The sequence below is a fragment of the Schistocerca gregaria genome, chromosome 1, assembly GCF_023897955.1.
Source record: "Schistocerca gregaria isolate iqSchGreg1 chromosome 1, iqSchGreg1.2, whole genome shotgun sequence".
Classification (NCBI taxonomy): domain Eukaryota; kingdom Metazoa; phylum Arthropoda; class Insecta; order Orthoptera; family Acrididae; genus Schistocerca; species Schistocerca gregaria.
The window spans coordinates 487,894,335-487,907,718 of record NC_064920.1 but is presented as its reverse complement, the minus strand read 5'-3'; the positions used below and the strand labels follow the sequence as shown (position 1 = coordinate 487,907,718).

Here is a 13,384-nt window from a genome sequence, read left to right as displayed (position 1 = left end):
GCTGTCCCCTTAACACTGTCCACACAATGTAATAGAAAATGTGTGGGGCCCCAGTGAAAGGAAAGGCTCCATCCAGTAATGGCAGATTTAGAATTAAATGTGTAAAGAATGTACTTTAGGAATCAATTGATAAGGATCCAGTGGAAGATAGGATTGCATGTGTATAACAACACTGAATAACTGAAAGAAAATGACTTTCTGAAGGGAGGCATGTAAAGAAAGTTCATTGAAGGCATTGCTTCAAATAACTTCTCAGATAGTGAGTCATCATAACTGGACAACTAAAAAGCAAAAAATTTTATAAAATGTTCCTTTCCCTGCTCGAAGCTGTAAACACTGTTCCCTCTCTCTGCTTGTATGTTGCCTTCTCTTTCCTTTCCCCCCAAAAAAAATCAACAACAAAAGGCAGAAACAGCTGCTGGGCGTACACTGTCTGTGCTGGCATGTGCATAGTTTTTACTTGCAGGAACAGAAGATCCCTATTTATTCATTTATACTGTGATTTTAAAATTAACATGCAAAGCTAGGGAATGGTTAAATGTTCACATAATCAAAATCAAAATAGCAGGTGCACCATGAGCATTAATAATGTATTTGGCAGAAATATACCTTTCAAAACATACGAGAATGCATTAATAAACAGAGGCTGCTGTTTCACTAGAATATTTTTTTTTTTTTTTACCATAATCTTGAAATATGCTGGAGTCATTCTCTCTCTGCAACAGTGTGTACAATCATTTGAAATTTTCTGACAGATTAAGACTGTGTGCCAGACTGCAACTCAAACATAGGACCTTTGCCTTTCATGGACAAGTGCTTTTCTTGATGTAGGGTTTTGCAGACAGAATATATTGATCAAATTGGACCACTGTCCACTTCCAATTATAAAATTGTTATTGCAATGTGCAATCTGCTGATATCAAGTATCATATCACTATCCAGAGAATGTCTTGTAATGCAGAGTGCATACATGTGCCACACGGCATTGTCTGATGGTACACTTTTCCAGGTTTTGTTCAGTCACGCAGGCCAAAGGTTTCTGACATTTGATGACTGAGGTGTACAGCGAGAACATGAGTGAGGGAAGTAATGCAGAAAAGATGGAGAGAGTGCTTTCTACATTTGCGTCTCCAGCTGCCACTTTCACGTTCCCTAGTGTAGCTCAATTTAATTTGAAGATTTATTTTACTTTTTAGTAGTAATTGTGCTAGTGGGAAGTTGATGTTTTGAAGTGGTGCCTGACAAGTGCCAACAACAATCACTCTGAATAATAGTTGCCATGAAAGAGAGGTGTCTAGGTAACACAATGGTGTTGCACACAGTTCTGACTTGTTCATATATTATTACAAATGATCATTTATTTCTCGACACATTGGCATGCTATCTTAAAAATTTCAGTCTTCTTCAGTATTTGCCTCACTTTAGTCCAGTTATAAGTATATATACCACATCATCATCATAACTTGCAGTGTATAAACGCAAATCCAAACAGTATTGTACCTTCACAGCTGCTTCTGATCCTTCTTCCTTGAAATCATCAAATTTCATCACTTCAGCCATAATGAAACCCTTTTCGAAATCAGTGTGAATTTTTCCAGCAGCCTGTGGTGCTTTTGTGCCTTTCTGTAACCCAAAAACGACAGTGTAAACATTTCTGCATTAATGTTTGAATACACATCACAAAACAAACAACACATGCACAAAAAGCATTACACACCTTATGTACTGAGAAGCACTACTTTACATATATGCAGCTTTTTTTTAAAGCCAATACTTATACTGAAAATAATTATTCAGTAGACTGCCATAACACATACAGTTCACTTATAACTGACCAAAACATTGCATAACCGAGTCGAATATAAATTATGGAGGTATATTTGACAATCCAAAACAGGAAAAAAAGTCATCAATCAGTTGCCTTTCTTCCTGTTTTGGATTACATCAGTGTCACAGAGCACAACAGTTCTAATGGAATCCAACCTGATATTCGACAGTCCCCAAAAGAACTTTATTTAAATATGCACCCTACTTTCTAAACTATGGGAAGACTTCATTTGAAATGGCTACACTTCATAAACCATAAACAGAAAGAATAATTACAAGGTGGAATCCAAAATTTTCGGGACTGGTGCTGCCATCTGGAAAGTACGAGTAGCGAGTAGAAGATCTTCGCAATGCTAGGTGGCGAGAGTTGCATATCTGATGAGTCATTTCCGTAATACTCTGTGTTTGGTGTGTGGCGATTTTCCAATGGATCCGCGAACAGAACATCATGTGCGTATCAAATTCTTTGCGACTCTCGGGACAAGTGCTACGGAGACAAAGCAATAATTGTCCCAGTGGAAGAGCCCGGACTCACCAAGAACCAAAAAAGTGAGTCAGATGGAGAGCAAAGTGAAGTGCATCATTACCATTTTCTTTGATACCAAGGGAATTGCGCACAAAGAATTTGTCCCACCCAACCAAACGGTGAATTCTGCGTACTACTGCGACGTTTTGTGATGGCTCTGTGAAACTGTGTGGTGAAGATGGCTTGAACTTTGGTGTCAAGGGAACTGGGTGCTGCATCACGATAACATGCCCTGTCACATGTCCTTACTCATCATGACCTTTTTGGCAAAAAACAACATGGCGGTTGTACCCCAACCACCAGATTTGGCATTTTGCGACTTTGCACTAATCTCAAAACTGAAACTCAAAGAACAGGACTTCCAGAAATGTCTGACCAGTGGGAGAAGTGCTGGGACTGGTGTGTACATGTGGATAGGAACTGCTTCGAGGATGATGGTTACCACTAGTCCAAAGGTAACGTTTTCAACAGATGGCAGCACCAGTCCCAAAAATTTTGGATAGCACCTCGTATCACTTAAAAATAGATGTTCTAAAATTCTGAAGAACCAATGCTAGAAAACCTGTTATCAACCACTAGAAATCTCCTACAACATACATGTTTTCTGAAAAAGAAATTACTCCTTGTCTGTAAGACCGGAGTACGTACTGCTTTTCATCATAAATAATATTTAAATATTTAGTTGAGTATTATGCAAGAAACGGAAGAAGGCAGGGAGAAATAGCATTTCTCAATTAATCTTTTAATGTTGGAACTGTATGAGGCACAGAATTATGGTAAATTCTTTTTACTTGCAGCTTCAGTCAAAAATGCCAACAATGCTTTCTCTGTGTTTCATAACAGTACTATGTGTGTTACAGCACAGCTCAGAGTAAAATGGTTAAAAATAGTTTTAATAGAAATAATAATTAAACTAATTAAATAACATTGTAATGAAAAGAAATCTGTCAGATCAAGAGTCCAGAAAATGGAGACAGCATTTCAGTTAACAAAAAACATTTACAACAAAAAGAGTCTCTCGTGGAACTGCAAAATATGACACTACAAAACAGTAATTAAACCCGAAGCTCTCTTACACATCTGGGACACTAAACCTTCAACACAGAACATTAAAAGGGGAATTAGAAGTGAAAGAACGTAAAATAATGTGGAAAATCCTAGGACCAAGAACTAAAGATGGTGTGCATTATACAAAACCCAATGTAGAAATATATTAAAATATCTCCAAAATAACAGACATAATGAGCATGAGAAGAATCAAATTCATGGGGCATTTAGAAAGAATGGACTCAAACAGGTTAACAAACAAAATCCATACGTTTTTAAAGATCAAAACTAAAAGACTGAACTGGTACAAACAGATGGAAAAAGACCTGAGAGAATTGGGGTTTCCAAATCTACATGACTGAAATGAAATTAGAAAAATCACACACACACGGCGTTTTGAAGAAGAAGAGGGAAAAACTAACCGACATAAGTGGTCTACCCAATGAAAGCTAGCCCATTCGTTGCTTATAAAGGAATACTGGGTGAAAAGGAAGGCAACAAATGTTGATTACGCGTGGTCCTAAGTGCTCCATCCGCGAAGGAGGAGGCCACTGACCTGTTATGGCACATGACATTAACGCTTTAAATACTATTTCCTTCTACAAAATGTCATTTTTAGTGAATACTACTCTCAAAATCAAATGAAAATATCATAGCTTGAAAAACTGTGTGAAATTACAAACAGAAGGTTTTTTCTTTCACACAAAAAGTAACAGATATGTCTTAACAGATCTGGTATACTTCCATTTACATATTTTGACACCAACAAACTAGAACAACCTATTTCTAGCTGTCTGATCTGGCACAAAGAAAAGTCAAACTATATGCTGGCAAAGCTGCACCCTGTGAAACAGATCTTACTGGGTTGGATGCGGTATGTTGTTTCTTATAAGAATATCTCCACAGCTGTGACCATTAAGTAAATAAATCAGCTGGCAACAGAGCATCAGGGTTCCAGCACAGAGGTAACAGTCAGATGTGTACTATTTTCTTAGCAGGATGTGTTTTAAATGAGCTACATGCACACCAGGAACTGGTGAATTCACAATCAACTGTCAGTTTTCACAAAAAACTGATACTGACAAACGGACTACCATCATGGTTGGGCAGTTAAACTATGAACAGAAAAGATTTCCTGGAACAAATCAGCAGCCCAAATACTAGCATTATGAACAAATATCATTTCTCAGAGAAACAGCAATTCAACGAGAAACTAATCCCATTTCAATATGCCCGATAGTGTTCATTTTGCCGACTTGCATGGTGAAAGGCATAAGGACCGATGTAATCATCAACTGACGAAGTGGAACAACAACAGTAGAAAAAATAGTGCTAAAAACTGCATATTATTTTTTAGAGTGTCTATAGAAACATCTGATTTATTATAGGTCCTTCTGGAATAAGGTCAACAGTTTGTCTATGAGCTGAGTGGTGTTACCTTTCCAACAGACACTGCTGATGTGCACAAGACCGCCCACCCTGTGTATTTTCCTATCATAAACATTTGCGAATAGGGTGTCTATCGCAGAAGTGGGGGTGAATAGGATGTCTATTGCATAAGTGGGGAACAAGTGGAGCATTTGCAAACCAGAAAAAACCACCTCCTTCATTACATGCTAAGCCTGTGGACTATTTGACATGAATCCATCAAGTATCTGCAAAATTGCATTAGACGTACAACACGATTACAGGGGCATAGCACTGGGCTGGTAGAAAATGGTGTTGCCTGACTCAAGATGTAAGTAAATACTCCATGTGTGGAAGGCTAGCTGATAAAGAATACCTATAATAGTGAAAATACATTTACTTGCTTAAGCACATTAAACAGAGCTGATTAATACAACATACTATTTTAACAATTGAGTTTACTGATGCTAATAGAATAAAATATGCTGGAATAAAATACAGGGAGCAAAAGGTTAGTTACAATGTGTACAAAAACTAGACAGGAGTTATAAGATTTGTAGGGCTGGAATGAGTCAGAGTGGTTAAGAAGGAAGTGAGACAGGATTGTAGCCTCTTGCCTGTGTCATTCAATATGTACCACAAGCAAACAGGACAAGAGACCAAGGAGCAGTTTGAAGAGGGAATTAAATTCCAGAGAGCAGAAATAAAAAACATCTAGGTTTGTCAATGATATTGTAATTTTGTCAGAAATGGCAAAAGACTTGGGAGAAGAGCTCAACAGGATGGTTAGTGTCTTGATAAGAAATCATAATATGGACAAGAACAATTAAGTAAAACAAGGACAATGGACTGTACACAAATTAAATCACATGATGTGGAGGGATTTAAATTCGAAAATGACACACTAAAATCAGTATATAAGTTCTGTTATTTGGGAAGAAAATAATTGAAAACTGTCAAAGTAGAGGGGAATGATTTTCCTGAAGGTATCTGTTTGGAGTTTTATCCTTGTATCAAAGTAAATCAAAGATGAAGATTCCAAGACTTACCAAGCGGGAAAGTGCCGGTAGAGAGGCACAATAAATAAAACACACAAACACACACACAGAATTTCTAGCTTTCGCAACCGACGGTTGCTTCTTCAGGAAAGAGGGAAGGAGAGGGAAAGACGAAAGGATGTGGGTTTTAAGGGAGAGGGTAAGGAGTCATTCCAATCCCGGGAGCGGAAAGACTTCCCTTAGGGGGAAAAAAGGACAGGTGTACACTCGCGCGCACACACACACATATCCATCCACACATACACAGACACAAGCAGACAGTGTAATGGCTCTTCAATGATGATGGCAAGTACGCATTGGAACATAAAGTTCAGGATGAGGGGTCAGAAAAGTCCATATATCTGTGCTCCACATAATAAATTCAGGTATATGTGCTATATGTCAAGTCTGCTAGTATTAATCCTGTAAACAGAAATGTCCTACATGCAGGGTTTACAAATAGCATAGCTAAGTCGAGATCAGCCAGACACAAGGATTTGTGCAGCACTATTTTGAATGTCTTGTCTGAAAACTGCTTTGCGCAGACAGCTAGAGAAACTCATGAATGTAAAATCTTTGACCTCCTAGATACAAACAGACCAGAACTTACCGAATTAGTCAACATAGAGGAAGGTATCAGTTATCATAAGGCTGTGAAAGTAACTATGACAATGAATTTCGTAAGGGACATTAAGAAAGATAGAGAGGTCTTTTTGCTTAGCAAGTGTGACAGGATACAAATTGAAGATTATCTGAGCAGTCAGCATGAAATGTAAAGCGACAAGGATGAATATGTGGAGCACAAATGGAAAAAAATTCAAAAGTATCATTCTCTATGCCTTTCACAAGTATGTTTCAAACAAGGTCTTATGGGATGGTAAAGACACATCGTAGTTTAATAGTCAAGTTATAAAACTGTTCTATAAACAAAGAGAGTTTCATCTCAAAGAGAAGTCAAAACCTAGCTCACAAACAAAAGCTGAATGAAGTGAAAAAAGGGCAATGATTCATTTCACTTAGAGACCATATTGGCACCAAAACAAAAGACAACAGAGAGAAGCCAGAATGAGATTTTCACTCTGCAGCGGAGTGTGCGCTGGCACTTGCCCGCGAAAGGCAAAGGTTCAAAATGGTTCAAATGGCTCTGAGCACTATGGGACTCAACATCTTAGGTCATAAGTCCCCTAGAACTTAGAACTACTTAAACCTAACTAACCTAATGACATCACACACACCCATGCCCGAGGCAGGATTCGAACCTGCGACCGTAGCAGCCCCGCGGTTCCGGACTGCAGCGCCAGAACCGCACGGCCACCGCGGCCGGCAAAGGCAAAGGTCCCGAGTTCGAGTCTCGGTCGGGCACACAGTTTTAATCTGCCAGGAAGTTTCAACAGAGAGAAGGTTTAAGTAATGACTTTGGTCTTACAAAATTGTTTCATCATGGAAGATCATAACACAGCCCTCATTTCAATCACTGTATCAATCTCGAAATGGCAGATACTGAGATAACCGATTGTGAAACAGAAGAGCAACTACAACTGCTTAGTAGCGGAAAGGTATCAGGTCCAAAAGAGATACCTATAACATTTCAACAAAGATTATGTGAAAGACGTTGGCTCAACTTCTAGCAGTAGTTTAGCGCAGTTCACTGAAGCATCGCAGGGTAGCTAGCAACTGGAAAAAAAGTTTTCAAGAAGGGCCACAGGACAGATGAACACAATTATAGACCTATATCGTTAACGTAAGGCTGTTGTAGAACTATGGAACAAGTACTATGCTCAAGAATTATGAGGTCTTTGGAGAATGGAAATCTCTTTTATAAAAATTAACGGTTATTCTGCAAACAGAGATCTTGCAAAACACAGTTCACACTATTCCTCCATGAAAGCCACTTTGGAGAATGGAAATCTCTTTTATAAAAATTAACGGTTATTCTGCAAACAGAGATCTTGCAAAACACAGTTCACACTATTCCTCCATGAAAGCCACAGCGCTGTAGACAACAGTGCTCAGGTTGATGCCATACTCCTTGACTTCAGAAAGGCTTTCAACGCCTTTCTGCACTACTGTTAAGTGAAACAAAGTACGAGATTACTGAGTATCAGGCCAGATTTTTGACGGAATTCAAGTTCTCCTTGCAGGTACAACTCAACACGCCACCCTTAACAGAAGAAAATCGACATATGCAAGGATAATTTTGGAGTACCTCAAGGAAGTGTGATAGGACCGTTATTGTTTAAAGTATAAATGATCTAGTAGAAACCATTGGATGCTCTTCAATACTATTTGCAGATGATGCTGTTGTGTATACAATATAGCAAGTCAGAAGAAGGTAACGATTTGCAAAATAATTTGGGAGGATTGGTGAGTGTTGCAGGCGCTGCCAGTTGACCCTGACCATAAATAAATGTAAAAATTGTGCATACATACAAAAAGAAAGCCACTACTGTACAACTACACTATTGATGATGAAGTGCTGTAAACAGTATCTACCAAAATATATCTAGTTGTAACTATCCAGAGCGACCTTAAATGGAATGACCACGTAAAACAAAAAATAGGAAAAACAGATGCTAGACAGAAACATATGAAGAATCTTATGAAAACGTAACTCATCCATGAAGGAAGTGGCTTATAAGGTGCTTGTTCGACCTATTCTTAAATACTGTTCATCAATATGGGATCCTTGCCAAGTAGGATACATAAGAGAGATGAAGACGACACAACAAAGAGCTGCTAGTTTCGTCATGAGATCATATAGTCGGCACGATAGCGTCACCAGGATACTCAACGAACTCCGCTGGCAGACCTTACAAGAGAGGCGTTATGCAACACAGAGAATTATCACTGAAATTACGAGAAAGCACTTTCAGGGCGGAGTCAGACAACAGAACACTTCGACTTAAGAGACTGCTTGCAATACGTTAGTCTGTTCCCTGCAGCAATAGGATCCTTACCAGACATGATATACAGGGGACATCGGAAAAGTTCAAAGAATGGCAGCTTTTTTTTGTATTATCATAAAATAGGGGACACAATGCCACGGATACGAAATGCGAGTTGGGATCGCAACAATTAAAACAAAGGCATTGTTCTTTTTCTTTAATCACTAACTTTCTCATCCAAATGACGCCCACCTACACAGGGAGAAATTATCATCGTAATAAGATGAAAGAAATCAAAGCTCGCACAGAACGATTTAAGTGTTCGTTTTACCCAGGGCACTATTGGAAAGTGGAACGGTAGAGAAAGGGTCTGAAAGTGGTTCGATGACACCTCTGCCAGGTACTCAAGTGTGAATTGCAGAGAAGTCTTCCAGATGTAGGTGTAGATGTGATTTTTTCAGTCTTATGTAAGGTTGAACTTCTCAAGATTTCACGTTGTGGAGGTTTCTCCGCTCTGTCGCTTAGCAAGGCAGCCGTGGCGCCGTTTGAGAGAGGGCACATGCACAGCAGAGCATTTCCTGTCGCCAGCTGTGGCTGGGTGGGTGGCCGGTAGGATAGTGTTCATGACTCCTGTCTCCGGAATCCTTTTACGGCCACACCACGTCCTATTGTGTGCCACTGGACCACTGTGTTCAGCATCAGTTCTCTAGATAGCTCTGTAGCTGGGTTTTTCGTCATGACATATCTCTCACAAATAGATTACCGAGTTCTACTCTCGTGAAAATGTCATTCTTTTTGACATTTGTAGTTGTAGCATTCTGAAGGTGACATACTGTGTAGCTTCGTATAAACTATTTCTGTTCCCAATGTACTTGATACATATCTGGTATATATAATCGTGACATGTTTGTATGCATCTGTGAGGCTTGGCAATTGACGTAGCTGTAACCCATCCTGCATATTGATTTTTCATGGTGAACTTTGCAAGCATACACCTGAAACTTTTTTTGGCTCCTGAGCCGTTTGCGAAGGATCTCTGGGAAGAAACGTGTGCCAGTATTTTTGAATTTCCCTGCAGAATATCCGTGTGAGCTACTGGTTATTTTGAATTTTCCACCTTTTTTTTCAATAGGAGTTAAAATTCCTCTTGTAGTTTCGTATTTCCTCGATTTCTCGCTTAGGTCACATGCAGCGTCATCACAAACCGCATCCTAGCGGTGGAAAATGGAACTACTATCTTGCACTAAGCATTTGGGCAGCTGGATGGGCATTGTGCGTGCAGCATCCCTGTGCTGTTACCAGCCGGCGAGTGGGACTCTGTGCTCGTCGCTCTGGCCGCGGCACAGCGCCTTAGTGCACGTTGCCATCTCCGGCAGTAGTATTGGTGTGGCGAGTCGATAGGCCGCGACACGGGACTTTACCGCTGACGAAGTTGGTGACACGTGCTGATGAGACTCTCCTGCAGTTTTTCTTTCAACGGAGATGCAGTTGTTACTATAAGATCCCTGCAGGCAGTTGTTTATACATTAAATATGAGCACAGCTTAAGTGGACTTCAACTTCGAGCAAGTCAGCTCCTGGTACGGGCTATATTCTTGAATTTGTGGCAGCCGAGGGAGAGGGAAAATAAATGTTTAAACTGAAGACAACAGGGCTACCACCATTTTAAACCTACGTCAACAGACCTAGTTCCATTGTGATGTCAGGGGAAAACCAGTAGCCACTTTGGATTCTACAAGAAATCTGACAACCATGCAGCCTGTGCTCATATTCCAGGTCCACTAAATTGTATACGGCTAGAACACTTGCCTGGGGTGACATTTGCAAGGAGTTACACTTGCACGGAACCTGGGGCTCTTTCCAGGCTAACTGGCCTTCCACAGGTACAGGCACACTTGACCACAGCTTCTCGTGCGAACTGGCTCCTGCTCAGACCACAGCAGTTAGCAACTATATACTGATTCAGGGTGGCTCATTAACGCATTTCGTGGCAAATTTATTTTTAATATTGTTGTATTAATGAGAACTGACAATGAAATTCAGCATCTCTTTTAATATTTTATGATACAAAGAACGGGGAGCAGCTAAGTAAGAAACATGGCATTCCTTACGCCTCTTGGAGGCTTATGATGACGCCGTTCTAGGACGAAATTTAAACTGACAATTTTATATATCGCTACCATTTTTGGTTAACGTTAAACATAAAAACACAGAATCTCAATGAATATTGTATTGTCTATTGCGTATTGAGCCGGGAACCTAGAAACGACAGAGGCTTCGTCCCACTGTAGCCTCAGTGGTCTACAATCCCACAACAGGCCACAGAAGTCCACTCACCCCACCGCCGCCCCACACCGAACCCAGGAGTTATTGTGCGGTTCGGCCCCCAGTGGACCCCCCGGGGAACGTCTCATACCAGACGAGTGTAACCCCAAATGTTTGCTTGGAAGAGTAATGATGATGTACGCGTACGCAGAGACAGTGTTTGTGGAGCAATCGCCGACATAGTGTAGCTGAGGCGGAATAAGGTGAACCAGCCCGCATATCACCGAGGCAGATGGAAAACCCCACAGGCTGGCCGGCACACATGGGACCTCGACACAAATCCGCCTGGCGGATTGGTGCCTGGGACCGGCACGCCTTACCGCTCGGGAAGCAACGCGTTAGACTGCGCGGCTAGCCGACGGGCCAATAAATATCACTTATTTTGTTTTTCACGAAAGGATCAATGTCTGGTACCAGTTTTCAAGTAAAGATAATTTTAAGTCTGCTAGTGAGATTCTGTAGGAGGGTTTCATTTTCTTCATTTTGTAAAAAAGCAGCATGTACACGTAAGTCTAAACGTCGACATAATCGTAGCTGTAGATTTGCAAAGTCGTGAAAATTTACAACGAGGAAACAGTAGTCTACGAGATTAATTTCGCTATGAAACGAATAAAGCTAACTTAACACTGCGGGTTTATAAGTTCTAGCTATAGCCGAGTTTTCGTACTCTCAACATAACCAGAAAATCAATGAAACTGCGCAACCCTTTGCAAGCTCAAAAGCAGTGTGGCAACTAGAGCTAACTGCAAATTCATTCGTTGAGTCTTCCGTCTGAAAAAAAAAAATATTTTCATAGAGAAAATGTTGCGAAAATTACTGAGAGGTCCATTTCTCTGCTCCCATACAATGAATAATTTCTTCCGGCGAAATCACTTAAAAACGTTTTTCCCTTTTTTTTTCAAATTGTCTTCTTGCTGTTCACTTTCCAAGTGTCTATAATCTTCTGCGAGTAAACAGAATTGTTTCGTTGTGTTCAAAGTTTTGAAGCCCGTTAATAGAACACTAAAGCGAATCAAGACACCATTTCGTACAATAAACACACAGACTACGCACCCTGCTCTTATACACTGATGTTGATGTGTCTCACCGCTCTGTAGCTCCTAACACGATCATTATGCTGCATTTCATCCCTTTAATAACAGCTGATCTCCATTTTAACTGGAGACTCCAGCATAAAATTACAATTTTCAGCTTTTTCAAAAAACAAAAATGGCTATTCCCATCTCTGGAGTGTCTAATCTTATATTCCAAAGGGATCTCGTTGCATTCAAACTACAAGTACGCCTAAGAAATGTTTGAAATACAAATTGTGTGAAGGGCTGTGATACACCGAAAGATTCCTAAGATAATTTTTTATTTCTGTCACCATCAAACAGAACCACCTTTACTCCAAACTTGACAAACTCAAAGTGGGACGGACAACTTGCAAGATTTACAGGAAAACTGAAGCGAAAAAACTGGCAGCCAGTCGTTGGAAATCAGTTACTTTGCCTGTCGACTGTGTAAATATAAATTTGGGGAATACACTGAAGTCCTGTTCAGTGCAATCAACAAACTCCAAAGAAATAGCCATCGGCTTAATATCAGATATCCCTACCACTGTACTTTCACAAGAAGACTGTGAGTACATTTTTCTTCAGAAAATTAAAGAAAAAGGCTACACTGATTTTGGAATTGAAGAGAAGGGAAAACGTTATGGTACTGGTGAATTTTTATAGACATTTTAAAATTTGATTGCTACCGCAATGTTGAAGAAATGTTGAATTTTTGGGTGAAGTCTTCCCTTAAGCTCTGCGCCGTATTCACTGTGTATGTTCGTCTCTAACGTTACACCGAACCTAATTATGATCATTCCTCCAAAGGCAGCACGTTCTTTGCACTTCGCGCTTTCAGTCGGCCGTGCTGCGCTGCGTAACGGCGCCTGACCGTCCCATTTTTCCGCGAGCGCACACAACCGACGCGGCGAGCGAGCATGAGAGCTCTTGCTCGCCTAGAAGCATGCTGCTCAACAGGCCCGCTGAAGTCTACGACATGCTACTAGAAATTAGTTTTAACATATGTTGAAACGTTTCAAAACTGCGACCACTCACTTGTTTATGATAATTTATTTCGTCTTCACCAGTTTCGTGCTGGTTTACTCATCTTCTAACGGTCGGAGGAAGTATGGATTTAACTGCATGTCATTCTCATGCGTTTCCACTTGAAAGGATTTTGTATTCGGTCTCTGCCCATACAAATTTTGATTCTACGAACCTCTCAAGGCGATTGCTCCGATTATTGCCTAGAAAAGGCTTGGCCTTTGAGATAGTCTTGTCAGTCTTCATTAGAGAA

General features: G+C 40.3%; 1 protein-coding gene across 1 annotated transcript in view; it reads right to left on the bottom strand.

Annotated features, from left to right (window-relative positions):
• LOC126353788 (obg-like ATPase 1) overlaps nt 1-13,384 on the bottom strand; it is a 263,208-nt gene that overhangs the window by 10,076 nt on the left and 239,748 nt on the right. The window contains exon 10 of the mRNA XM_050002881.1: nt 1,501-1,623. Within this exon, the coding sequence (XP_049858838.1) occupies nt 1,501-1,623 (123 nt within the window). The remainder of the gene's footprint in view (nt 1-1,500; nt 1,624-13,384) is intronic.